Source organism: Grampus griseus (genome assembly GCF_964374135.1).
Source record: "Grampus griseus genome assembly, chromosome: 15".
In the NCBI taxonomy this organism is placed as follows: Eukaryota; Metazoa; Chordata; class Mammalia; order Artiodactyla; family Delphinidae; genus Grampus; species Grampus griseus.
In genome coordinates, this window is record NC_139009.1 from 51393161 (window position 1) to 51420759 (window position 27599).

Here is a 27599-nt window from a genome sequence, read left to right on the forward strand (position 1 = left end):
CTATACACAATTTAGCATTATGGAAAATCCCGTTTACTTTCTAAGGATGACTAGTATATTTCTAACAAATATTTTGCTCAAGTTCATCAAATCAAGCTCCTTTTATCAATGAATTACATTGATACACATTATAAGGAATGTATACATAACATCTGTTACAAAGGAATATAATAATTATTATACATAATATACATTTAAAAAGGAACACTCATAATTAAAAGCAAATATAGATTTGGGGATACTTATAAATCAGATTAAAAATTAATAAATCATATTACTTACCCAGCTTTGAGGGAGATATTTTACTACTTAAACATGAACATTTTTATGTCGCAACATAAAAATGTTCCTCTGGAACACTGATTTTCAAACTTTGTACTGCAGAATTGCAGCATGTAATACATACTACTAAACCTTAACACAGGTGTTAACTGACACACCACATAACTGATGTTAACATCAATGTGTTAATTTGTGCTATCAGATATCATGCAGACCTTAGAACAAAGCTCTCTGACATATCTGTTTGTTGAAGAATATTCTGAGATTACACGGCAAGCTGTTAAAAAGAGCTTTATCTGTGTGAATCAAGATTTTTCTCAATATTGCACTGTGCAATAAAAAATAATATAAAGAAAAAGTTTAGATGCTGATGTAAGATTACAACTGTGAACCATGGCCACATGTTTTTCTGTTCATCAACATGGCATCATGGTCCTGGAGTCAGTATACATGTTGGTTCTCACCACGAAGTGAGTGAGTGAGTATGAGTGTGTGTGTGTGTGTGTGTTTGTGTGTGTGTGTGTGTGTGTGTGTGTGTGTGTGTGTGTAAGTTAACTATAAGTAACTGATAGTAACTTGAATCCAGAAACTGAAATACTAATACTATTCTTAATTTTTTCATATATTGAGGGGTCCACTGATTCAAAAAAAGTTTGAAAACCAATGATCTGGAGGGTCAGGATTCTCTCATGATACCTGAGAGATTTTACTCTGGGTTTAGACATTTGAGCTAAACTCTGATGTGAGTCATAAGCCTTAGCCCGGGTTGTCAAGAGTTTCTGCAATTCTTTCATTCTTTGCTTCTGCTTAGTTAGGATCCGATTTCTCTCTTCTTCCAACATTTTCTTTTCCTCAAGTGATCTCCTGAGGGCAACAAACTAAGGCTTAATTCACTTTAAGCCAATGAGAATGTTGTTTAGCAAAGACAACACGGGATAATTCAACGGTTGAAAACAAGGGGCAACCTTCTGAGAAGGATCTGAGTTGTAATTAGAAAATCAATAGGGTGACTGTAACCTTTTCTATCCCCAAAGATTCATAAAATGGAAAATACATTCATTTCTTAGAAGAACACCCTCTGGCAAAATGTTCTATATTATATAGTAAAATATGTTACCAGATAAAATAACGTCATAGTTTCAAATTCCCCAATACAAAATCAATGGAGCAACCACGAGTCAATCAGTGCTGCATCAGTTATTTACCTTGTGGCTTGTTCTCTTCCTCTGGAGGACACCGTGGGCATGGGAGGGTTGCAGCTACAAGGCACAGGTTTTGCATTTCTACTTCTTACTGGTGACCTGCGCCTTGGAGACAGATAAGGCCAACGTGTTTCTTTTAAATTTTCTTCATCTGCTTCAATATCTGCCAAGATTTTCTCTCTTTCAGTGGATGCATGTGAGGCTGCATGAAGGTCAGATGGTTCACAGACTGTCAGGGGTTTTGGACACTTCTGTTCTGAGTGATGTTTCTTATATCTCTCAGGAAGGTCTTCAGTATCAGCAGTCTGGCACCTAAACTTGTGTTTACACTTGGACTTTTCAGCCTGTTCAGGACACTTGGGCTTCCTTGTAGCATAACTTCTGCGAGCTGGACTACAAGGCAGAGGGGATGAATTCTGTAAAAAGTCTTGGGTTCTCTGCTGCGTCCTAATGTTTCTATAGAGCTCTTCTTCTGTTAATGTGTCATTGACAGTTGAACCATAAGTAGATCGAGGTATCGGTCTGGCTTTAAATTGGTTTGTTTTCTTCTTAGACTTAAAAAAGTCTTTCAGCTGCTTTTCCCGAATTTGCTTCTGTTCCTCCCTTGCAATAAACTTAAACGGCTTTTGCGAGGCCAAAAGAGCTTCTTTGTTTTTCTCCTTCATAGACCTCCTCCGTTCTTCATTTTGCTTGACTATATCATGATAAAGGGGGAGAAAGACGAACGCTGGAACTGGGTTGGCTCGGAATTTTTTCTTACACTCTGATTCTTCTTCTTGTTTCTTGAGCTGTTTGCGTGCCATTTCAATATCTGATTTAGATTTCATGTTCTCTTCTTTTTTCTTCTGCTCTCTAATCATCATTTGAAAAGGCTCAGGTACTGTAATCTTTGGCACCCATTCTTTTGCCTTCTTTTTTTTTTTTTCGAGTGCTGGCAAGTCAGCATCTTCAAACTGAATATAATCTTCAACAGAGAAGTTTGTCCACATGTTGTTGATGAGCTCCTTAGCATAGGTCATCATTCTGCTTTTCTCAGAATACTCTTTTTCTACGTTGGGCAACTCATCTTCAGAGGAAGACACAATCAAAGAGGAAGACTGACCTAAATCAGGCTCTGAAATTGATGTCATTAATGAAACAGGATGATGGGAGCTCTTTTCTGATACAGACCTAAGTAAATGAGAAGAATAATTAGGTTACTCTTTCAGCTGCATGTGACCAAATATAAAGATTAAGAACTACATAATTTCTAAGATCAAGGCAAAATCAGTTAGAAAATAGGAGCTAGATAGGGCTTGTGAAAATTATCAATTTTTTTTTAGAACAGAGCCTGGGAGATGCCGATAAATGATCTAATTTTACTCCCTCATTTTACAGGGCAGGAACCTAAGACAGCAGAGGCTCCTTGGGTCTAATCACTATTGAATTCTCCACACATTTTCCAGAGTCACCATCTTAAAACATACATCTGATCAAATCACTCTCCTTCCTGAAACTTTCCCATGATTTGTCATTGTTACAAAGTCTAAATTATAGGGACTTCCCTGGTGGCGCAGTGGTTAAGAATCCGCCTGCCAATGCAAGGGACACGGGTTCAAGCCCTGGTCCGGGAAGATCCCATATGCCACGGAGCAACTAAGCCCATACGTGACAACTACTGAAGCCCGTGTGCCACAACTACTGAAGCCTGTGTGCTGCAACTACTGAGCCTGCGCTCTAGAGCCCACGAGTCACAACTACTGAGCCCACGTGCCACAACTACTGAAGCCCACACGCCCTAGAGCCCGTGCTCCACAACAAGAGAAGCCACTGCAATGAGAAGCCCGTGCACCGCAACGAAGAATAGCCGCCGCTCGCTGCAACTAGAGAAAGCCTGTGCGTAGCAACGAAGACCCAATGCAGCCCCACCAAATTTTTTTTTAATTGAAAAAAGAAAAGTCTAGATTTTAAAGCCCTTCAAGACTAGCCCCTGCCTTCCTTTCCAGTTTCACCTCTTGCCTCTCCCTACCCCGTCACCATTCTTAAGTGAGATCCAATCACAGGGGGCTTCCCTGGTGGCGCAGAGTGGTTAAGAATCCACCTGCCAATGCAGGGGACACGGGTTTGAGCCCTGGTCTGGGAAGACCCCACATGCCACGGAGCAACTAAGCCTGTGCGCCACAACTACTGAGCTTGCACTCTAGAGCCCGTGAGCCACAACTACTGAAGCCTGCACACCTAGAGACTGTGCTCCAAAACAAGAGAAGCCACTGCAATGAGAAGCCTGCACACCACAACGAAGAGTAGCCCCCACTCGCCGCAACTAGAGAAAGCCCGTGCGCAGCAACAAAGACCCAATGCAGCCAAAAAAAAAAAAAAAAAAAAAAAAATCCAACCACAGGGGACTTCCCTGGTGGTCCAGTGGTTAAGAATCTGCCTTCCAATACAGGAGAATGCGAGTTTGATCCCTGGTGGGGGAACTAAGACCCCACATGCCTCGTGGCAACTAAGCCTACGCACTGCAACTAGGGAACCCGTGCACCACAACTACTGAGTTTGCGGGCTCTGGAGCCCTCGCGCCATACCTAGAGAAGCCCGCACACCTGCCATGAAGAAGAACCTGTGTGCCACAACGGAGACCCAGCACAAGGAAAAAAAAAAGATCCAATCACGGGAAGTTCCTCACACACACACGGTGATTTCGCACGGTGCCATGCCTTGGCACACATGGTTCCTGCTGCCTAGAAGGCCACTCCTTGCTTCCTACATCTGCTTCAGCTATTTCTCCTTCAAGACTGAACTCAGATACGACACTCGATATGCCTGTATCCCTCCACTGACACCTTGACATGATCAACTGCTCTTCCTCTGTCTCTATGACACTCTGTTACACCATGTTGTGTGTTTGGATCTCAGCTAGTCTTTGACCTCCTTAAGGGCATCTTGATTTTGACTCCCCGGTGCCCAGACAAGGTCTGGCACACAGGAGATGCACAATCAGAGCTGACCAACTCAATTTTCAAAAGAAGCAAGTTTATGGCAAAAATGACTATTTTGAAAACTTAAATCGGATCTATGTCTTAGCTCTGAAACTTCTATACTATATCTTTACTGAGCTCATATTAATCCACATATTATTAAAAAAGGGCTTTTAAAGTTAAATTTTAATATTCATCATTTGAAAATGGCCCAGACTAAATATTCTGATACATGTCTAAGAATGGTGGGTCAGAGAGAAAAGAACAAAGGGCCACCAAATGACCCACAAGGCAAGAAGCCACCTAACAGGTTGATAAGCCATCAAACAATCTGAATAAAATCTCACCTCTGTATATCATTAAAAGCACAAAGGGATATTTGAAAGAAAATATTCTGAAATAATTTTGTTCTGCACTTTTAAGTATACATTTTACTTTACAGTCCACAAATAACATTATGTACAAACTTACCTGGAAGAGACACTAGCAGCTTCTTCCATGGTGATTGCTAGCTGAACTTCCTTTAAATTTAATTTATTCTGGTACATTTTCTCTAACTTTGCCATAGTTTCCATGTGGGCTGCCTTCAGCTCTTCTAGTTTCCTGAAGTACTCTTCATTAGAGTGGTAAATATCAGAAAGGTCCACAAAATCTTCACAGCTTATACGTTTTTGTTCATTTACCCCAGAAATGTTGGTGTTAAAATCAGCCTGGTAGGAGGAAAAAACCTGTTATATGATGTCTAGAATTGAAAGACAAATTAAGTTGACACTGGTTCCCAATGCTGCTTTTTAAAAAGTCCACTTAAATAGGTTATATGTTATTTGTGGACTATGTACATATAACAGATTATAAGTTACTTGTGGCCTATGCACATTTTCTCCTAATGACATTTTATTAAGAACAAGAGAGAGAGACCGAGTTGCCAGAAAATAAATGTTTAATCCATTTTATAAAGGATGGTTAGATTCCCAGATCATGTACTAACCCATACACTACAGTAGGATCAAGCCAAACCACCCTTTGTAAAGAGCCTCCTTCTGGAGGAGCTTCAAGATGGCGGAAGAGTAAGACGCGGAGATCACCTTCCTCTCCACAAATACATCAGAAATACATCTACATGTGGAACAGCTCCTACATAACACCTACTGAACGCTGGCAGAAGACCTCAGACCGCCCAAAAGGCAAGAAACTCCCCATGTACCTGGGTAGGGCAAAAGAAAAAACAGAGACAAAAAAATAGGGATGGGACCTGCACCAGTGGGAGGGAGCTGTGAAGGAGGAAAGGTATCCACACACTAGTAAGGCCCTTCGCGGGCGGAGACTGCGGGTGGTGGAGGGGGAAGCCTCGGAGCCACAGCGGAGAGCGCAGCAACAGGGGTGCGGAGGGCAAAGCGGAGAGATTCCAGCACAGAGAACCGGTGGCGACCAGCATTCACCAGCCCGAGAGGCTTGTGCGCTCACCCGCCGGGGCGGGCGGGGCTGGGAGCTGAGGCTCGGGCTTCGGAGGTCGGATCCCAGGGAGAGGACTGGGGTTGGCGGCGTGAACACAGCCTGAAGGGGTTAGTGTGCCACAGCTAGCCGCAAGGGAGTCCGGGGAAAAAGTCCGGACCCGCCGAAGAGGCAAGAGACTTTTTCTTGCCTCTTTGTTTCCTGGTGCATGAGGAGAGGGGATTAAGAGCGCCGCTTAAAGGAGCTCCAGAGACGGGCGTGAGCCACGCTCTGAGCGCAGACCCCAGAGACAAGCATGAGACGCTGAGGCTGCTCCTGCAGCCACCAAGAAGCCTGTGTGCAAGCACAGGTTACTCCACGCCTCCCCTCCCGGGAACCTGTGCAGCCCGCCACTGCCAGGGTCCCATGATCCAGGGACAACTTCCCCGGGAGAACGCACGGCACGCCTCGTGCTGGTGCAACGTCACGCTGGCCTCTGCCGCCGCAGGCTCGCCCCGCACTCCGTACCCCTCCCCCCGGCCTGAGTGAGCCAGAGCCCCCAAAGCAGCTGCTTCTTTAACCCTGTCCTGTCTGAGCGAAGAACAGACGCCTTCAGGCGACCTACACGCAGAGGCGGGGCCAAATCCAAAGCTGAACCCCGCGAGCTGTGAGAACAAAGAAGAGAAAGGGAAATTTCTCTCAGCAGCCTCAGGAGCAGCGGATTAAATCTCCACAATCAACTTGATGTACCCTGCATCTGTGGAATACCTGAATAGACAACGAATCATCCCAAATTGAGGAGGTGGCCTTTGGGAGCAAAGATATATATATTTTTTAACCTTTTTCTCTTTTTGTGAGTGTGTATGTGTATGCGTCTGTGTGTGATTTTGTCTTTATAGCTTTACTTTTACCATTTGTCCTAGGGTTCCGTCTGTCCATTTTTTGTGTTTTTCTAAAATTACTTTTTAAAAAATTTTTCTTAATAATTATTTTAATAACTTTATTTTATTTTATTTTATCTTCTTTCTCTCTTTCTTTCTACTTTTTCTCCCTTTTATTCTGAGCCGTATGGATGGAAGGCTCTTGGTGCTCCAGCCAGGCATCAGGGCTGTGCCTCTGAGGTGGGAGAGCCAAGTTCAGGACACTGGTCCACAAGACACCTCCCAGTTCCACGTAATATCAAATGGCAAAAATCTCCCAGAGATCTCCATCTCAACACCAAGACCCAGCTTCACTCAATGACCAGCAAGCTACAATGCTGGACACCCGATGCTAAACAACTAGCAAGACAGGAACACAACCCCATCCATTAGCAGAGAGGCTGCCTAAAATCAAAATAAGGCTACAGACACCCCAAAACACACCACCAGACGTGGACCTGCCCACCAGAAAGACAAGATCCAGCCTCATCCACCAGAACACAGGCACTAGTCCCCTCCACCAGAAAGCCTACACAACCCACTGAACCAACCTTAGCCACTGGGGACAGACACCAAAAACAACAGGAACTACGAACCTGCAGCCTGCGAGAAGGAGACCCCAAACACAGTAAGGTAAGCAAAATGAGAAGACAGAAAAATACACAGCAGATGAAGGAGCAAGGCAAAAACCCACCAGACCTAACAAATGAAGAGGAAATAGGCAGTCTACCTAAAAAAGAATTCAGAATAATGATAGTAAAGATGATCCAAAATCTTGGAAATAGAATAGAGAAATTACAAGATATGTTTAACAAGGACCTAGAAGAACTAAAGAGCAAACAAACAGTGATGAACAACACAATAAATGAAATTAAAAATTCTCTAGATGGGATCGATAGCAGAATAACTGAGGCAGAAGAACGGATAAGTGACCTGGAAGATAAAATAGTGGAAATAACTACTGCAGAGCAGAATGAAGGAAAAAGAATGAAAATAATTGAAGACAGTCTTAGAGACCTCTGGGACAACATTAAATGGACCAATATTCGAATCATAGGGGTCTCAGAAGAAAAAGAGAAAAAGAAAGGGACTGAGAAAATATTTGAAGAGATTATAGTTGAAAATTTCCCTAATATGGGAAATGAAATAGTTAATCAAGTCCAGGAGGCACAGAGAGTCCCATACAGGATAAACACGCCAAGACACATATTAATCAAACTATCAAAAATTAAATACAAAGAAAAAATATTAAAAGCAGCAAGGAAAAACAACAAATAACACACAAGGGAATCCCCATAAGGTTAACAGCTGATCTTTCAGCAGAAACTCTGCAAGCCAGAAGGGAGTGGCAGGACATATATAAAGTGATAAGGAGAAAAACCTACAACCAAGATTATTCTACCCAGCAAGGATCTCATTCAGATTTCAAACTTTTTTTTTTTTTTTTTTTTTGCGGTACACAGGCCTCTCACTACTATGGCCTCTCCCGTTGCGGAGCACAGGCTCTGGACGCGCAGGCTCAGTGGCCATGACTCACAGGCCCAGCCGCTCCGTGGCATGTGGGATCCTCCCGGACTGGGGCATGAACCCATGTCCCCTGCATCGGCAGGTGGACTCCCAACCACTGTGCCACCAGGGAAGCCCCCTCATTTAGATTTGATGGAGAAATTAAAACCTTTACAGACAAGCAAAAGCTAAGAGAATTCAGCACCACCAAACCAGCTTTACAACAAATGCTAAAGGAACTTCTCTAGGAAGGAAACACAAGAGAAGGAAAACACCTACAATAACAAACCCAAAACAATTAAGAAAATGGTAATAGGAACATGCATATCGATAATTACCTTAAATGTAAATGGATTAAATTTTCCAACCAAAAGACATAGACTGGCTGAATGGATACAAAAACAAGACCCGTATATATGCTGTCTACAAGAGACCCACTTCAGTCCTAGGGACACATACAGACTGAAAGTCAGGGGATGGAAAAAGATATTCCATGCAAATTGAAATCAAAAGAAACCTGGAGTGGCAATTCTCATATCTGACAAAATAGACTTTAAAACAAAGACTATTACAAGAGACAAAGAAGGACACTACATAATGATGAAGGGATTGATCCAAGAAGAAGATATAACAATTGTAAATATTTATGCACCCAACATAGGAGCACCTCAATACATAAGGCAAATACTAACGGCCATAAAAGGGGAAATCAACAGTAACACTATCATAGTAGGGGACTTTAACACCCCACTTTCACCAACGGACAGATCATCCAAAATGAAAATAAATAAGGAAACACAAGCTTTAAATGATACATTAAACAAAATGAACTTAATTGATATTTATAGGATATTCCATCCAAAAACAACAGAATACACATTCTTCTCAAGTGCTCATGGAACATTCTCCAGGATAGGTCATATCTTGGGTCACAAATCAAGCCTTGGTAAATTTAAGAAAATTGAAATCATATCAAGTATCTTTTCTGACCACAACGCTATGAGGCTAGATATCAATTACAGGAAGAAATCTGCAAAAAATACAAACACATGGAGGCTAAACAATACACTACTTAATAACCAAGAGATCACTGAAGAAATCAAAGAGGAAATCAAAAAATACCTAGAAGCAAATGGCAATGAAAACACGACGACCCAAAACCTTTGGGATGCAGCAAAAGCAGTTCTAAGAGGGAAGTTTATAACAATACAATCCTACCTTAAGAAACAAGAAACAACTCAAATAAACAACCTAACCTTACACCTAAAGCAATTAGAGAAAGAAGAACAAAAAAACTCCAAAGTTAGCAGAAGAAAAGATATCATAAAGATCAGATCAGTAATAAAAAGAAATGAAGGAAATGATAGCAAAGATCAATAAAACTAAAAGCTGGTTCTTTGAGAAGATAAACAAAATTGATAAACCATTAGCCAGACTCATCAAGAAAAACAGGGAGAAGACTCAAATCAATAGAATTAGAAATGAAAAAGGAGAAATAACAACTGACACTGCAGAAATACAAAGGATCATGAGAGATTACTACAAGCAACTCTATGCCAATAAAATGGACAACCTGGAAGAAATGGACAAATTCTTAGAAACGTATAAACTTCCAAGACTGAATCAGGAAGAAATAGAAAATATGAACAGTCCAATCACAAGCACTGAAATTGAAACTGTGATTAAAAATCTTCCAACAAACAAAAGCCTAGGACCAGATGGATTCACAGGCGAATTCAATCAAACATTTAGAGAAGAGCTAACACCTATCCTTCTCAAACTCTTCCAAAATATAGCAGAGGGAGGAACACTCCCAAATTCATTCTACGAGGCCACCATCACCCTGATACCAAAACCAGACAAAGATGTCACAAAGAAAGAAAACTACAGGCCAATATCGCTTATGAACATAGATGCAAAAATCCTCAACAAAATACTAGCAAACAGAATCCAACAGCACGTTAAAAGGATCATATACCATGATCAAGTGGGGTTTATTCCAGGAATGCAAGGATTCTTCAATATACGTAAATCAGTCAATGTGATATACCATTTTAACAAATTGAAGGAGGAAAACCATATAATCATCTCAATAGACGCAGAAAAAGCTTTGACAAAATTCAACACCCATTTATGATAAAAACCCTGCAGAAAGTAGGCATAGAGGGAACTTTCCTCAACATAATAAAGGCCATATATGACAAACCCACAGCCAACATCATCCTCAGTGGTGAAAAACTGAAACCATATCCACTAAGATCAGGAACAAACAAGACATGGTTGCCCACTCTCACCACTATTATTCAACATAGTTTTGGAAGTTTTAGCCACAGCAATCAGAGAAGAAAAAGAAATAAAAGGAATCCAAATCAGAAAAGAAGAAGTAAAGCTGTCACTGTTTGCAGATGACATGATACTATACATAGAGAATCCTAGAAAAGCTACCAGAAAACTACTAGAGCTAATCAATGAATTTGGTAAAGTAGCAGGATACAAAATTAATGCACAGAAATCTCTAGCATTCCTATACACTAATGATGAAATATCTGAAAGTGAAATTAAGGAAACACTCCCATTTACCACTGCAACAAAAAGAATAAAATATCTAGGAATAAACCTACCTAAGGAGACAAAAGACCTGTATGCAGAAAATTATAAGACACTGATGAAAGAAATTAAAGATGATACAAACAGATGGAGAGATATACCATGTTCTTGGATTGGAAGAATCAACATTGTGAAAATGACTCTACTACCCAAAGCAATCTACAGATTCAATGCAATCCCTATCAAACTACCACTGGCATTTTTCACAGAACTAGAAGAAAAAATTACACAATTTGTGTGGAAACACAGAAGACCCCGAATAGCCAAAGCAATCTTGAGAAAGAAAAATGGAGCTGGAGGAATCAGACTCCCTGTCTTCAGACTATACTACAAACCTACAGTAATCAAGACAGTATGGTACTGGCACAAAAACAGAAATACAGGTCAATGCAACAGGATACAAAGCCCAGAGATAAACCCATGCACATATGTTCACCTTATCTTTGATAAAGGAGGCAAGAATATACAGTGGAGAAAAGACAGCCTCTTCAATAAGTGGTGCTGGGAAAACTGGACAGGTACATATAAAAGTATGAAATTAGAACACTCCCTAACACCATACACAAAAATAAACTCAAAATGGATTAAAGACCTAAATGTAAGGCCAGACACTATCAAACTCTCAGAGGAAAACGTAGGCAGAACACTCTACGACATAAATCACAGCAAGATCATTTTTGATCCACCTCCTAGAGAAATGGAAATAAAAACAAAAATAAACAGATGGGACCTAATGAAACTTAAAAGCTTTTGCACAGCAAAGGAAACCATAAACAAGACAAAAAGACAACCCTCAGGGGCTTCCCTGGTGGCGCAGTGGTTGAGAGCCCGCCTGCCGATGCAGGGGACGCGGGTTCGTGCCCAGGTCCGGGAGGATCCCACATGCCGCGGAGCAGTGGGCCCGTGAGCCATGGCTGCTGAGCCTGCGCGTCCAGAGCCTGTGCTCCACAATGGGAGAGGCCACAACAGTGAGACGCCCACGTACCGCAAAAAAAAACCCAAAAAACAAAGACAACCCTCAGAATGGGAGAAAACATTTGCAAATGAAGCAACTGACAAAGAATCTCCAAAATTTACAAGCAGCTCATGCAGCTAAATATCAAAAAAACAAACAACCCAATCCGAAAATGGGCAGAAGACCTAAATAGACATTTCTCCAAAGAAGATATACAGATTGCCAACAAACACATGAAAGAATGCTCAACATCAGTAATCATTAGAGAAATGCAAATCAAAACTACAATGAGATATCATCTCACACCGGTCAGAATGGCCATCATCAAAAAATCTACAAATAATAAATGCTGGAGAAGGTGTGGAGAAAAGGGAACCCTCTTGCACTGTTGGTGGGAATGTAAATTGATACAGCCACTATGGAGGACAGTATGGAGTTTCCTTAAAAAACTAAAAATAGAGGGCTTCCCTGGTGGCGCAGTGGTTGAGAGTCCGCCTGCCGATGCAGGGGACACGGGTTCGTGCCCCGGTCCGGCAAGATCCCACATGCCGCGGAGCGGCTAGGCCCATGAGCCATGGCCGGTGAGCCTGCGCGTCCAGAGCCTGTGCTCCGCAATGGGAGAGGCCATAACAGTGAGAGGCCCACGTACCACAAAACAAAACAAAACAAAACAAAAACTAAAAATAGAGCTACCATACAACCCAGCAATCCCACTACTGGGCATATACCCTGAGAAAACCATAATTCAAAAAGAGTCATGTACCAAAATGTTCATTGCAGCTCTATTTACAATAGCCAGGACATGGAAGCAACCTAAGTGTCCATCAACACTGAATGGATAAAGAAGATGTGGCACATATATACAATGGAATATTACTCAGCCATAAAAGGAAACGAAATTCAGTTATTTGTAGTGAGGTGGATGGACCTAGAGACTGTCATACAGAGTGAAGTAAGTCAGAAGGAGAAAAACAAATACCGTATGCTAACACATATATATGGAATCTAAGAAAAAAAAAAGGTCATGAAGAACCTAGGGGCAAGACGGCAATAAAGACACAGACCTACTAGAGAATGGACTTGAGGATATGGGGAGGGGGAAGGGTAAGCTGTGACAAAGTGAGAGTGTGGCATGGACATATATACACTACCAAACATAAAATAGATAGCTAGTGGGAAGCAGCCGCATAGCACAGGGAGATCAGCTTGGCGCTATGTGACCACCTAGAGTCGTGGGATAGGGAGGGTGGGAGGGAGGGAGACGCAAGAGGGAAGAGATATGGGAACATATGTATATGTATAACTGATTCAGTTTGTTATAAAGCAGAAACTGACACACCATTGTAAAGCAATTATACTCCAATAAAGGTGTTAAAAAAAAAAACAAAAAAAACTCCTTCTGAGTGTAGGTTTACCTGAGACGAAGAACATAGTTCCTCGGGCTGCAAACCAAGCAACCGTAGCCCACAGCTGGGCTCTGCACTGTGGGCCCCCAGGGTGGGTGTTCCAATGGAGAGAAGAGCGGGGAACAGAAAAGTCAGGGGAATGCAAGAATGGAGGGAACAAGGTTCTCAGGGGCTCATCAAGGAGCCAGGGAAAAGCCCTCCAGGATGTCCGCAGGGGTACGGTATGGGAGGCGGGGTGGGGAGGGCAGGTACCTCAGGAGGGAGTAGGAAGGCCTGGGAGGAGGTGGGAGGGACTTCCGGAATAGCCGCTCCCGTGGGCACCAAGAGCAGTAGCTCCCACGGTGACGGGGACTGTGGGGTGACAACAGAACAAGAACACATAGGGTGGGTATTCTATATACATGCCTAGAAGGGCATGACTGATCTTTTCCCCTCATTCCTTTCGCATACCTTTCAAAGTTCTTTTAACTGAGGCAGCTAAAGAGGTAAAACCCCATATTCTCCACAAATAAAAAAAAATTATATTTTCTCAGGTGAGAAACAACTGAAATTATTTATGATACTATGCATAAAAGGCTGCTGACCATGGCGTTAAATTTAGCTTAGTGCCTGAAACAGACTCAAAATGGAAAAAGCATATTTGCCAATGGAAAATTAGAGATCCAATCTGATAAGACTCTAGAAAATAAATCTGAGTAGTGTCTCCCAGGAAAATTCAGAAGAGTCAGTTGTAAATAATATTTATAGATATAATATTTTAATGGGCTAAAAACAGTGTACAGGAGGCCAGTGTTTTACCACTTGGGATAACTTAGAGAAAACGAAGGAAAACAAGTTTCCTTCAGTAGAAACAGTGTGCAGAAATTTATTGCCAAATAAATTGGAGAATTGCTTTATGAGTCATACAACTCAATTAAGAGAATTTTCTGATATCTTTTGCTGTTCCTGTATGTGTTCTTCACCATTACCTTCTTAGCTGTGGGAACAAGTACTTTGTTAATTTTGTCATTCATTCAATATTTAGAGACACCCAGCACTCAGCTAGCTGCTGAAAGATACAAATCAGATGAAAACTCCACCTTCGAGAAGCTTCCAGCTAGTTTAGGACAGGACATGTAGATAAATAATTGATAGCAGACTCTGGATGAGACAGAACTCCTGATTCCTGCCCACGAGTTGCTCCCAGCTGAGCAGGTAGACAGATGAGTGACCATGTATGTTACAATATCAGAGACCATGAGAGCTCACAGAAGGAATACCTAATTCTGACTGGGGGAAAGAAGAGACAAAATTTGCAGAGGTGAGCCAGACGGGAGACATAAGGCTGGATAAGGACAAAGTTTGCCAGAGCAGGGAAACAGTGAAAAACAGGGAAACTGAGGCACAGTGCTAGAACATTCATCATGTTACTTCATGATGATGCAACTGGCAGGTACTCTGTCCTCGGTGAGGAAACTGAGGCTCAGAGGAGTTAGGTGACCTGCCTACAGTCACACAGCTAGTAAGTAGAGCTGGGATCCAATCCCAAGTCTATTAGGCTCCAAAGACACACCACACTCCTCCCAAGGGCAGGAGGGTTTTTAGCCACAAGAGGAAGGAACAGGCATGCTGTGCTCGGAGAGAGGTATATAGTCTGAGTGGGGGTGGGGAATAGGGCATATGGAGCACAGGAGGATGGGAAGCAAGGTGAAAAAGGCATGTCAAGAGCCCCAACCAAGGGACCTCCTTGGTGGTCCAGTGGTTGAGAATCTGCCTTCCAATGCAGAGGATGTGGGTTCGATCCTGGTCAAACTAAGATCCCACATGCCATGGGGCAACTAAGCCTGGGCACCACAACTAGTGAGCCCACGTGCCACAACTACTGAGCCTGTGCTGCACTACAACTAGAGAGAAGCCCACGTGCCACAACGAAGAGCCTGTGCACTGCAACGAAAGATCCTGAGTGCTGCAACAAAGACCTGACACAGCCCAAAATAAATAAATATTTAAAAAAAAAAAAAAAAAGCCCAACCAAGAGTCCAGGGGGCCAAGCCACAGGCAACAGGAGCCTTAAAGGATGTGAGCAGAGGAGAGACATGGTCAGTAACACTCAGAAGGACTCTCTGGTAGCAAGTGAGGTGTAGTGAAGGGAAGCAAGGTTGGCGGCAGTTCATGGGCTACTGCAAGAGTCCGAGTTAGAGGTATTAAGGGCAGAATTAGGGAACAGCACCAGGAACACAAGAAAGGAGGCTACCTTGGGAGATTTAAGAAGCTGAATCATCAACTTGATAATAGCCTGGACTGTGGGCAAGAAATTGAAAAGGTTTCTGTTTGGAGTGCTGTATGTCTAGGTAGATGATGGGGCTTCCATTCATTAATATAGGGAATACAGGGAGGAAGAGTATTTTAGGGAAAGGAAACTAATCTCTGTTTTAGACACACTAAGTGTGAGAGGATAGTAGGGCAGCCAAATGTATAGGAAACAGGGGGGAAAATAGGTCTGGAGACCTGGTAAGAAGGCTGGGCTGGAGATGGAGATATGGGAGCCAGCAATGCACACAGAAGTGCAGGTGCATCCTTGGGTGTGGATAAGGCTGCCTGTGGGCAATGAGAGGCAAGAACCTGAGGATGGAAATGTTGGCAAACACCAGCATCTAAATAAGCAGTGACAGGAGGACTAACATGAAATGGACAGTGGTCATGAGAGATACAAAGGTCTAGTTGAAACTGAGCAGAACCCTGTGGGGTCCTCCTCGGCACAGAAGTCTTTCTGTGTCCCCATTTCAAAGGGCAGATTCAAACAGTAACTAATTCGAGGAGTGAGGGAATGCAGAAACAAAGGAAAAACAGTCAAGAAACAGTAGTGGAGGAAAGCGGAGGGTCCTGGTTCCTTCTCAAGGGATATACATAACAATCTGATACGAATCTCTGAGTTCTTCTACAGGAACTAAGACCCCCACCCAGGTGGAGGATGGTAACTTTAGGCTAAGCCTAAGCACATGGCCCCAGACTGGAACCAGAAGGCTGACGACTGAGATTCCTGGAACACCACCCTGTTACCTCCCCATCAACCAATCAGAGAAAGGTTACACACCCTGCAGCCCTCCCCCCTAATTCTGCCTATAAAAACTCTTCCCCATCAGGGGAGTTTGGGCTTTTTGAGCACAAGCCGCCTATTCTCCTTGCTTGGGGCTGCAATAAACCTTTCTCTGCTCCAAACTCCACTATTTTGGTTTGTTTGGCTTCACTGTGCATTGGGCACACAAACTTGAGTTCAGCAACAAAGTGATAAGGGTATTTAAAAAAAGGGAGCTTTGGGCTTCCCTGGTGGCGCAGTGGTTGAGAGTCCGCCTGCCTATGCAGGGGACACGGGTTTGTGCCCCGGTCCGGGAAGATCCCACATGCCGCGGAGCAGCTGGGCCCGTGAGCCATGGCTGCTGAGCCTGGGCGTCCGGAGCCTGTGCGTCCGGAGCCTGTGCTCCGCAACGGGAGAGGCCACAACAGTGAGAGGCCCGCGTACCGCCAAAAAAAAAAAAGAAAGAAGGGAGCTTTGGTTTGGTTTGAGTTTGGAAGATAAGGGGAGGCTTCCTAGAGGAGGTGATATTTGGGCTGAGTCAACGAATGGAAGAATCTGGAGGATCATGGAAAGTATTATATATGGGGAAAGAGGGAACAGGCACTCCAAAGGAAATGACGTTAGCAAAAGTGTTGGGGATGGGGGCGGTGGTGCGTGGTGGAAAGCAACGTGCACACAGCTGCAGGCTAAAAGGAAAGTAAAAATGCATAAAGCAATTTTGGGAAGCAAGCCTGGAAAGGGAAGTTAGGGCAAGCAGGCGGTGGTTTCTGTTTCTTGTCTACCACTGGCTCCTGACCACTCACGCGTCACCTGGTTTCAGCCCCTTTACAACCCTTCAACGCTGAAAGGGTTTGATGAAAGTTAAGTAACTTTTCAGTTTGGAGCGTTCTCGTGGCGTGGGGAAAAGATTACAGACGTGGTGTCAGCATTCTCATTCATGCCCAGGTTCTGCACTTCTTAGCCATGTGACGTGGGCCCTAGCCTTTTGAACTTCAGCTTTACGATACATAAAGTATGTGAGCCAGGTGTTAAACTGGTGTCTCAGCTCCAAAGCCGTGCTATGTGATGCTGGGCTTGGGACTCTGCAAACCGCATTTCCACTTTGCCAGCTGCTTCCCGCTAGACTCTGCTAACAGTGGGGCTACAGGGAGACTGCAAGGCTGGAGGAAGAAGCAGGGACTTATTCCTTCCTGTTAGTTCTCCATCTGCTAATCGCTTGTACCGCCCCAGCAGGGTTCCTCGTCCATCCTGGCGGCAGGAGCTCGTACTAGCAGAAGCGGCGGATTCCAGTTTGCAGTTTTTCCGAAGCTCACAGAATCAGCAAGATCACTTCAAGGGCTTACTGTTCCCTCTCTCTGCCTCCAGATATCTGAACAGCCCACCTGCTCACTCCTTCAGACCTTCACTCAAAATGTCATCTTCTCAGCAAGGCCTTCATTGACTACCCTGTTTGAAATTACAGCCTCTCCCCTGACTCACTGTCAGCCTCCCTTTGCTGCTTTCTCTCATAAGTACTCACCACCAACTGATATCTCTGCTGATTTGTGTACTGGATGCCTGCCCCCACCAAAAAGTGAGCATCACAAAAGCAAGCGTTTGTGTGCTTCGTTCAGTTGTGTCCCCAGTGCCTAGAAAAGTGCCTGGCCAATGGCAGACGCTCAATAAGTATTTGTTGGATGAGCCAATGTCCAGCTAAAACAATATTAAGTTTCTCCCAAGGGAAGAGGACAGGTATTCCCTCATAAAGACTGAATCAAAGAAATATTGGCTGCTTAAGAGTGATATCCTACTGAGTATTAAGGAAAGGGCTTATTTTCCAAAAACTACCATTGAAACAGAGTGGATATTCCAAAGACTCGCTTTTAGGCAAAAGCAACCACGTGCTCTCCATTCATTCTTTTAGAACATTCCTTAAAACAAGGCCTTATAACAATCATTTTCACAGAAAGGATGAAGTTTATTTGAACCTGGAAAAACTGTTTGAAAAAGATATAGAAGGGGGCTTCCCTGGTGGCGCAGTGGTTGAGAGTCCGCCTGCCGATGCAGGGGACACGGGTTCGTGCCCCAGTCTGGAAAATCCCACATGCCGCGGAGCGGCTGGGCCCGTGAGCCATGGCCGCTGAGCCTGCGCATCCGGAGCCTGTGCTCCGCAATGGGAAAGGCCACAACAGTGAGAGGCCCGCGTACCGCCAAAAAAAAAAAAAAAAAAAAAAAAAAAAAAAATATAGAAGGATGAGTAGCTTCTGAAGAGATGTGGCAAATGATAATTATACTTACGCACTGATTTTGCACAGTATCCATTCCATTTCAGCTTAATACTGGTAACACTAGCCTGAACTTTTCGGATAAACTGATATCACAGTGTTTTACCCAAAACATAAATGGTTAGTAAGCAACTTCCAACTCTAATTTCATCTTAAATTGTCTCCACACAGAAGGAAACATTTAGTAGTTCAAATAATCTAGGCCAAGGACATTATTTTCCAAGAGCCTAAAATAGCACCCTTTCCCTTTAATTGTTGAGCTTTCTGTGGAATGTTGTTGTACATGCAGCCACTAGATTACAGGATAATCTTCCCTAGATTGGCTTGACCCAGTTAGATGATGTCTCCTTCCAACACATGTTGCTTCATTAGTAATCAGCACTCATAATTATTTGTGTTATAGTCGATCTACTATCATCTACAATTATGGAATTTTTATTTAAAAAGTTTTTTGCATTAAAGGGATTTGTAAGGAATGAGGCAGATCTAAATGTACATAAGAGAAAAAAAGCAAGTGGCAGAACAATATGTATCTATAAAATGCTACCATATATTAAAATATTATGTACACAGGAGACAGGAAAAAGCCCAGAATATATATCAGTTTCAAAACAGTGGCTACTGATGAGGAGGGAGGGGGGAACCAGATTTTCTTTTTGAGGGGAGAAGTGTTAAAAGGGCCTAAGCCTTATTTATAACATTTTTTTTAACATCTTTATAAAAATATGGAACACTTCACTAATTTGCGTGTCATCCTTGCGCAGGAGCCGTGCTAATCTTCTCTGTATCGTTCCAATTTTAGTATATGTGCTGCTGAAGCAAGCACGATATAACATTTGAAATTTTAAAAGGAGAATGTGTTCATGTATTACTTCTATAATTAAAATGTAACTTAAAAAAAAGAAAAAGAATGTTTTGTGAATATTAATACTAAATTTAAAAATGAACAATTTCTCATGGCTACTTGGTCTGCCTGGTACCTCCCGTGCTCCTTCTGGAAGTGGCTCTCACACTGTCCCAGAGATCCTGCCTACCTGTCCCTTGCTCTTCTACCTGCTCCCACCCCGACTCCCAACTGCCCATGATAATTCCTTTATTTCTTCAGTAAAAAAAAAAAAACCGTCAGAGGGAAGTTCCCTCATCTTCCCATCTACAAAACTGCCTGCCTTTGTGCCCCTTTGCTCCTTCCCTCCTGCTTCGGGGATGAAGTGTCCTTCTCTTAGCAGCATTTGCCCCTTTCCCTTAGCATTGAAACCAATGAATTGGAAACTTCCACACCCCTGCAATAATTCTTCTACCACTGTAGCTGGTCTTAATCTCTTTTGCCCCCTTTTTCTCTATCTGTTAAATGTCAAGGGTTTTAAGAGTTCTATACTAGGCCCCTTCTCTTCCTTCTCTGAAGTCTCCCCTTAAGTGACTTAATCCAGTGCTTCAAAAACGCTGAAAACTCCCAGATGGAGATTCTCCATCCCACACCCAACAGGACTACAGTTTCATAGGCCCAACTGCTTCCTACATCTTTCCACTTGGTAGTTTCACAGGTATCTCAAATTTACCATGTTCAAAACTGAAACCTTGATTCCCACCCAGCCCCTGAATCTATTCCTCCCCAAGTTACCCACAATTCAGTAAATGACGTTATCTTCTGTGCAGCTGGTCAAACCAGAAACGTGGGAATGAGCATTCTTGACTTCTTCCTTGGCCTTCACATCCAATCTAATCTAAGTCCTATGCAATCTGTCCATTTCTTGCCATCTCCCCTGGGCTCTAGGTCCAAGCCACCACTTCTGGCACCTGAATTACTGCAAAAGCCTCCTACCCAGTCTCCTTTCTTTGTCAAACCCTCCAATCATTCTCCACAAAGCCATCAGAGTCAGCGTTTTAAAATGTAAATAGGAACATGTCAGATCTCTTAAAAGTCTTCAAGGACCTCTCACTGCACCTGCAATAAACACTAAACTCCTTACCTTGGTCTACAAGACCCTCCTTACCTCTCCAACCTCATCCCCTCCCCTCTCCCCCTCTCTCTTCTCCAGTCCCATTGGCTTTCTTTCAGATCCTTAATCACACAAAACTCTCTCTCTTCCTATCTTTGGGCCTCTGCATATGCCACTCCCTTTGCCTGGAATGCTTTTCCCTCCCCCACTCTTCAAATGGCTGCTCTTTCTCATCAATCAGGCATTGGCTTAAATGTTAACTCACTGAAATAGGTTCCTTCCTATTTCTTTTTTTAATTATAGTAACCTGTTCATTTCTTTCCCAACATTTCCTGTCTTATAATCATTTGACTGTTCATTTTTTATTGTCTAACTTCCCCATCAGAATGGAAGCACTCTAAGGACATGAGCTATGTCTGCTTCATTTACTACTGAATAGTCTGTGACTCGCACTTAATAAATGCTCAATATTTGTTGAAAAATAGAAGGCCATCCCATTAGGAAAGTCAGTGAAATTTTAACTGTGAATTATAGAATAGTGCTTTACCCATGTCATCATCAACCCCATAAAGGTCTATGAACTGTTATCTCCAACTGAGGCTAGATTCAAGAAATATGGCTTAGTGCCCTATATGGGCACAGAGTCCTGCAAGGGGTATGCATGGAGCCGGCGGTGGGGCGGGGGTTGCTTTGGCAAACCAAAGGACTTAAAGGGGCCTACTGTGACAGTTGGTTCTCTAATCAATTTTGTGTGGTGATTCTGGTAAGCTGAGTTTACTCCATCTTATAGATGATGAAGTTGAGACAAACTAACCTTTAAAAAACCAAGGTGGAGGGACTTCCCTGGTGGTGCAGTGGTTAAGACTCTGTGCTCCCAATGCAGGGGACACGGGTTTGAGCCCTGGTCCGGGAAGATCCCACATGCTGCAGAGCAACTAAGCCCGTGCGCCACAACTACTGAGCCCATGTGCTGCAACTACTGAAACCCGCGCACCTAGAGCCTGTGCTCTGCAACAAGAGAAGACACCACGAGAAGCCCGCACACTGCAACAAAGACCCAATGCAGCCAAAATAAATAAATAAATAAAACAAATAAATAGAAAAATAAAAAACCCAAGGTGGAGACCAAGCCAAACTGTGAAGAAGGCAAAGCTTGGCTCCTGCACTCTCCTTGGCTTTTCAGTGCTTTGTCTGCCAACCCCATGTCCTCTGACCATCAGGCCTTCTACAGTGGCAGCTTATCCAGATTTGCTTTTGGATCCTTCAAGTACAGTGGTCTCAAAACAGTGTCAAACTCCAAACTTAGCTTCCTTTTTTTTTTTTTTTCAGTAGGACCATGCCCCTTGGAAATTAGCTCATTAAACTAACCTCTCCTAAGGTGACATTTCTCATACAGATCTGCAGTTTACCAGGACACTCTGGAAGTATACCTGTGACTACAGAACTGACTGCTTCCTCCACCACAGCAAGCCAAAGTAGAACTTAATCTTTGCGAGAGTTGTTCAAATAACAGTCCCACTGGCAGTTGTTATTATTATTACTAATTTATACAAGCTGTCCTTTAGCTATAACATACTCTCTCATTTGGTTATCATAATAGCCCAGTGAGACAAGAAAGAGAGACAGTTATTATAGTTCTTTTACAGATAAGGAAACTGAGATTGAAGGAAGTTACTTCTGAATATCAACTAGCAAATGAACAGATCCTAGCCCAGGACTCCAAATCCTTTTTCTCCATTCAAATCTTTTTCCAACATCAGTTTGCCTCCTTCGTTGGCTCCTGAAATTTGTGTTGAGGGGAAGCTTTACCATGAATGAATCTGGTCCTAGGTCACTGACCCTGGTTCATGTTCAGGGTCTCAATCTGCCTTACTCTGGATAACCTCAAGTAGTTTATCTGTTGGTAAAATACTGCCCATAAAAGGTGTTGCTACAGATTTTCTCATTAACAGTTTTAGTGTAGATTAAAGAGATTAGAATTCCAAAATATCCAGTAATTTCTATTAGCCCTAGACCACAATGATTTGAATCTGAGAAGCTTTGGACAAATGGTATTAAGAATCTTTAACTGGGGTTAAGGAGGTTTATGTCTGCAGATTGCTAGTTAAAATTCAAGGTTCCCATCTTTTAAGTGAATAGAGCCGATGGCAGACTTGACTCTCTACCTGGTAGACAGGTGGTCACAACACATTTGACACTGAAAATTGATCAGTGAAAAAGCTGTCTCACCCCACCCTTAAGAGCCGAGTGGAAACATTGGAACCTCGGTAATTTGTTTCTCTGGAGGCTTAACTATATTTGTCTGATTTACCCAGCGAACTCTTGCTGGTTTTGAACATCATCTCTCATGTTCTGTATTAAAATGCACTAATAACCAAGACATCAAGATGACAACAAAACACACCCGACAGCACAGCTGATTCACTTGCGTTTTATGGGTTATCCTCTATGGATAGAACAGTTTTCCTCAAGTTGAAAAGAAAAAGAAAAGCAAATATCTACTCCCAACAGATGCTGGGGCATAAGGAGTAAAGTTCTGTACTTTTCACTCTCTGGAAACAGACTAACGTAAATGCTCTCCAAGAAATTTTTACAACAATCTCTTTAGTTAAAGTTAAAAGACTTCTCAACGCCTTCGTTTTGAGTATTTTCCGTGGGAGCACAGAGAACGTGGTGGGCCAGGCTCACCGGTAGGGAGGGATCTGGACAGGGCGCGCGATTCCCAGCCCTCGCCTCACCAGCGAGGTCGCCGACTAGCCTCCAGCTGCACCCCCCGGGGCCTAGCCCCAGCCCACTTCCCGCCCCTGCATTACCGGCGCCCGCGCCAGCCCCGCTGCCTCTTCCTCCTCCTCTTCCGTCTCCTCCAAGGCCGCTGCCGCCGCCGACAGGGACTCTACGGGGTCTTTGCGTTCGTAATGGGTGACCCGCGCTCCGGTGCTGGGATTGACCGGGGTTTGGAGACTGCTGGCCGCCAGCTTCGCTGCTCGGTGCGAGGCGGCCATCACCACGCCACCGAGGCCTGAGCGCCCGCGCTGGCCCGGGGCGTGGAAGCCGGCGCGGCCGTAGGCGCCCGATGGCTCCTTGCTTGGGGAGGTGGTTACTAGGGGTCCGGTAACTAGGGACGCTACAGGTGCCGCTAGGGGCCAAAAGTCACTCAAAACCGGCGCCCGCTGCGGGAGGCCCGAAGTGGGGGCCTCCTGGATAGCGGGAATCAGTATTGAATCTTTGCTGGTTTAGAGGGCTGGTGGGCAGAATAGGGCACCTCTTCCCCTCCTTCGCGCTTCACTGCCTGAACGCAGGCTTCTCACATTATACTAATGAAACGACACGTTTTGTGAGTGAAAAAGCGCATTTTTATTCATTGAAATAACCTGTTAGGAGGAGACGGCGGCGGCAGAGGAAAGCTGGGGATGTTATCACGTTGCGGCCTCAGGACTGGAAGGTTTGCATGCCGCTACCCAACATGGCTCCCCCGGAAGCCAGAGAATGGGAGTCCAGTACCTTCTACTCTGATTGACTTGAGAGCTAGCAGAAATCGACCAATCCGGAGGAGGCTGCTAGCTATCTCTTCTCGGCTGACCAATAAAAGCCCAGAGTTGGGTGGAGCCTGGTCCACCCACCAGTGAGTGAAAGTGCAAGTGTATGGACCGCGTGTTTGCTCCTTGGGTTGCTCAGCTTTATAGTGGTGGGGGTCGGAGGGCGAGAGCGCCCAGCAGTAGCCACAGACAAGTGTCATCTCCATTTCACCCCCATCAACATCTCCCACCTGGGATGTGGGTGCTTCAAATGACGCCTTCCCCCTACACCACGCGCCTGGAAGAGAGGCCTAGCTTTAAAATAGCAGGCGTGGTGCAGTCCAGGCACCTGATACCTAAAGCCCCTATCTCCTGAGGCTGAGGCTGCAGCAACCTTCCCCTCCCTATTCTTCAGCTTCCTCCCGCTCCCTGCCCTACAACCTGCCACCGCCACCACAAAAGTAGAGTATGCAGCGTGCGATGTCTAGAACCCTTCTCTGAGATCTGAGCCCTTTATACCAAGTCTTTCTTGTTCGCTGTTCTGGAGTGTGAGAACTTGCAAAATCCCCTATTCCCTCACCTTCTTCAGGCTGCTCTTTGTTTTGACTGAGCATTTGCTTCGACCACTGGAACAGATGCTGGCTGGATTCTGAGCAGAAGCCAGAGTTGGAAGCCCATGAGGTATGGATGCCCCAAGTGACCGGAGAAGGGACTTCCAGTCATTTGCATGCAGCTAGTTCTGTGGCTGCACGTCCCCCTCTTGGGATTCGTTTTAAGTCCGACCCAAAACCAGCAAGACAGGTCTACGTGCTGAAGCACTGCAAATGGAAGATTAGGCTAGAATACGATAGAAGGAATGAGTGTGGAGGACACATTGTATGTGTTTATAGAAGAGCAGAAAAGCTTCCACTCATCAGCAGTATTCTAAATTTGCAGATATATTTTAAAAATTGTTTTAATTGAAATATAGTTGATTCACAATGTTGTGTTAGTTTCAGATGTACAGCATTCAGTTATATATACATAAATTTGCAGATATCTAATAATATAGCCTCAAAATATATACAGCAGAAATGGACAGATCTACAAGAAGAAAATGACAAATCTTACATCATCATAGGAAGAATTATTTTTGTATTGAGATGTAACATACACAGTGCAATGAATAGATCTTAAATGTATAGTTGGGAAACCTCCCTGGACGTTCAGTGGCTAAGACTCTGTGCTTCTATTGCAGGGGGCCCGGTTTGATCCCTAGTCAAGGAACTAGATCCCACATGCTGCAACTAAGAATTCACATGCCACAACTGAAGATCCCACATGCCACAAGGAAGAGCCCGTGTGCCGCACCCAGCACAGCCAAATAAATAAACAGATATTTTTTTTAAGTGTACAAAAAAACATATTGCTGGATGCGTTTTGACAAATGCGTACACTCATGAAATCATATTAAGAGATAGAACATTTCAGTCATCCCGGGAAAATCCCTTGTGCCCCTTCCCAGTCTGTTCCCCATTCCACATTCCCTTGGCTGTTATAGAACTTCATATAAATGGAATCATACTGTATGTACTCCTTTTGCTCTTAACTTCTTTTGATCAGCATACTGTCTTTTGGGGATTCATCCATGTTGTATATATGAGTAGTCTGTTCCTTTTTAATTGCTGAATAGTATTCTTTGCTGAGATAATAGTTTTCCAATACTGGAAGAATTTTCCTCATTATTTTGTGCTATTCATAATGTAACAGTTACAGTCAAGGCATACTCTTAAATTTAATCAGTGCCATTAACATTGTCTTTATCACTTTCTTAAGTTTATTCACTCACCTATTGTTTCCATTTTTTCAGCTGTCAGTTTGGGTCCTTCAGGAAGATGATACCAGGAAGGAGTTAGAAGTGAAAGAGTTATTGGGGGAAGTTCCTGTGAAAGATAAAGGGACGGGAGTAGGAATGTTTTCAGGACAAGATATATTCTGACACCTTAGAAAAGAGAGGGAAAGGAGAATAATTGTGTAGGTGAAGGTTGAAACTACAGTGAAGGTCTGAGAAAGTCTCAGCCAGGTAAAAAGAGAACTCCAGCACAAAGATTGCTCATAGAGGAGACATGGCCAGACCCTACCAGCCCTGCCATCTGAATCATTGGCTAGCACTCCCTCTGAAGAGCAAGTTCTCAAATGGAACACTGTGAGAAAACCCTGAAGTGCTGTGGTTGCTGGCTGTTGGCCAGTGTTATGCTGGTAAATGTTTGATGACTGGTTCTCTGGGAGAAAGTGTGTGTGTATGTGATTGTACTTATAAATTTTAGTAATATAAAGAATTGTAGCACACAACTTATAAATAAAACATACTCTTTACTGTAAATCCCTCACAATTGATTCTCCCAGAGTACTTTCATTGGTTTTTGCTGAACTCATATCTATAGCCAACCTATGGTTGCAACTGGTGAATGTAGTTCCAGCATGAATGCTGGTTGATATTTTTGTTTATATTAATGACTAAGATGAAAGTGAAACAACCAACATGTATGTCAGAATTTCACTTGTCTGCCAATGTGTGAGTAACTTTTTTGCTAGAATAGATAAATACTTTTCTAATACTAAAAGAATTTTCCTTAAATTTTTGTGCTGTTCACAGTGTGACAGCTACAGACACCACACACTAAGTTTTTTCTGTATTATTAGCATTTTCCTCATTGTTCTAAGTTTAAAAGCCAACCTGTAGCACTCGCTGATTTCCATGATGTCAGTACCCTCGCCAAGGCCAATTTCAAGTAACCAGTGTGACATCACTGAACATGAACTTGGGGAATGATGCCCAATAGGACACCATTATATAGTTTTTCCACCATACAGATAGAGTAGATGCAAATAATCTTGAGAGCCTAAGTATAAGTAAAATGTAGTAACAGAAGAGGAAGTGAAGAGTTTTGAGAAATTATCTTTGTTTTGAATATAATTTATTTAATTACAATTTAGCAAAACTTAATTTTTAATAATGGCTGTGTTTAACAAACAGTTTGCAAATACCTTGAAATTTTTACAGTCAGGTCTTTAAAGCCAGTACTAACAGGCCCCTGCACACTGCTGTGTCAATTGACTGCACTCCTCACAGCAGAGCCTGTCTTTAAAGGAGATCTAAGCAGGTCAGCTAGTTGACTGCCACATTTGCTATTGTGAATAAAGCAGCTATGAAAAGTCCTGTAAGTGTCTTTGATACATTTGTGTATACATGGAAGGATAGAAGATTTGAACAGCACAATTATAATTAGGTAACATATGTCTATTAGAAAATATATTTTTTCTAATATGTATATAAATATATTTTATATATTATATTATAGAAATAAATTTATATAAATATATATATAACAATTGGAGAATATATATTATCTTAGGAACATTATAAAAAGAAACCACAGCACTCAGCCATAAAGCTAGCCTCAACAGACTTCAAAGCATTAATATTATACAGTTAACATTCTCTGATCACTTAATGCAATTAAGTTAGACATTAATTTTTTTTAAAAACTAGAAAAGGCTTTCAGTTTGGAAACTCTAAAAT

General features: G+C 43.1%; 1 protein-coding gene and 1 long non-coding RNA gene across 3 annotated transcripts in view; one reads left to right on the forward strand and one right to left on the reverse strand.

The window, feature by feature from the left end:
- Positions 1-23670, reverse strand: part of FAM161A (FAM161 centrosomal protein A) — a 31625-nt gene extending 7955 nt beyond the window's left edge. The window contains exons 1-4 of one of the 2 annotated variants that reach the window (XM_082672330.1): positions 23336-23670; positions 4913-5151; positions 1488-2654; positions 979-1146 (exon numbers count right to left, since the gene is read on the reverse strand). In XM_082672330.1, the coding sequence (XP_082528456.1) occupies positions 979-1146; positions 1488-2654; positions 4913-5151; positions 23336-23524 (1763 nt within the window). In that variant the 5' untranslated portion in view covers positions 23525-23670. The remainder of the gene's footprint in view (positions 1-978; positions 1147-1487; positions 2655-4912; positions 5152-23335) is intronic. The other variant, XM_082672331.1, reaches the window with a different exon arrangement.
- LOC309833841 lies at positions 23391-25399 on the forward strand. Its single transcript, XR_014297821.1, has 4 exons — positions 23391-23430; positions 23901-24144; positions 24627-24718; positions 25275-25399. It is a non-coding gene; the product is annotated as an uncharacterized lncRNA (long non-coding RNA).
- Positions 25400-27599: the final 2200 nt, after the last annotated feature.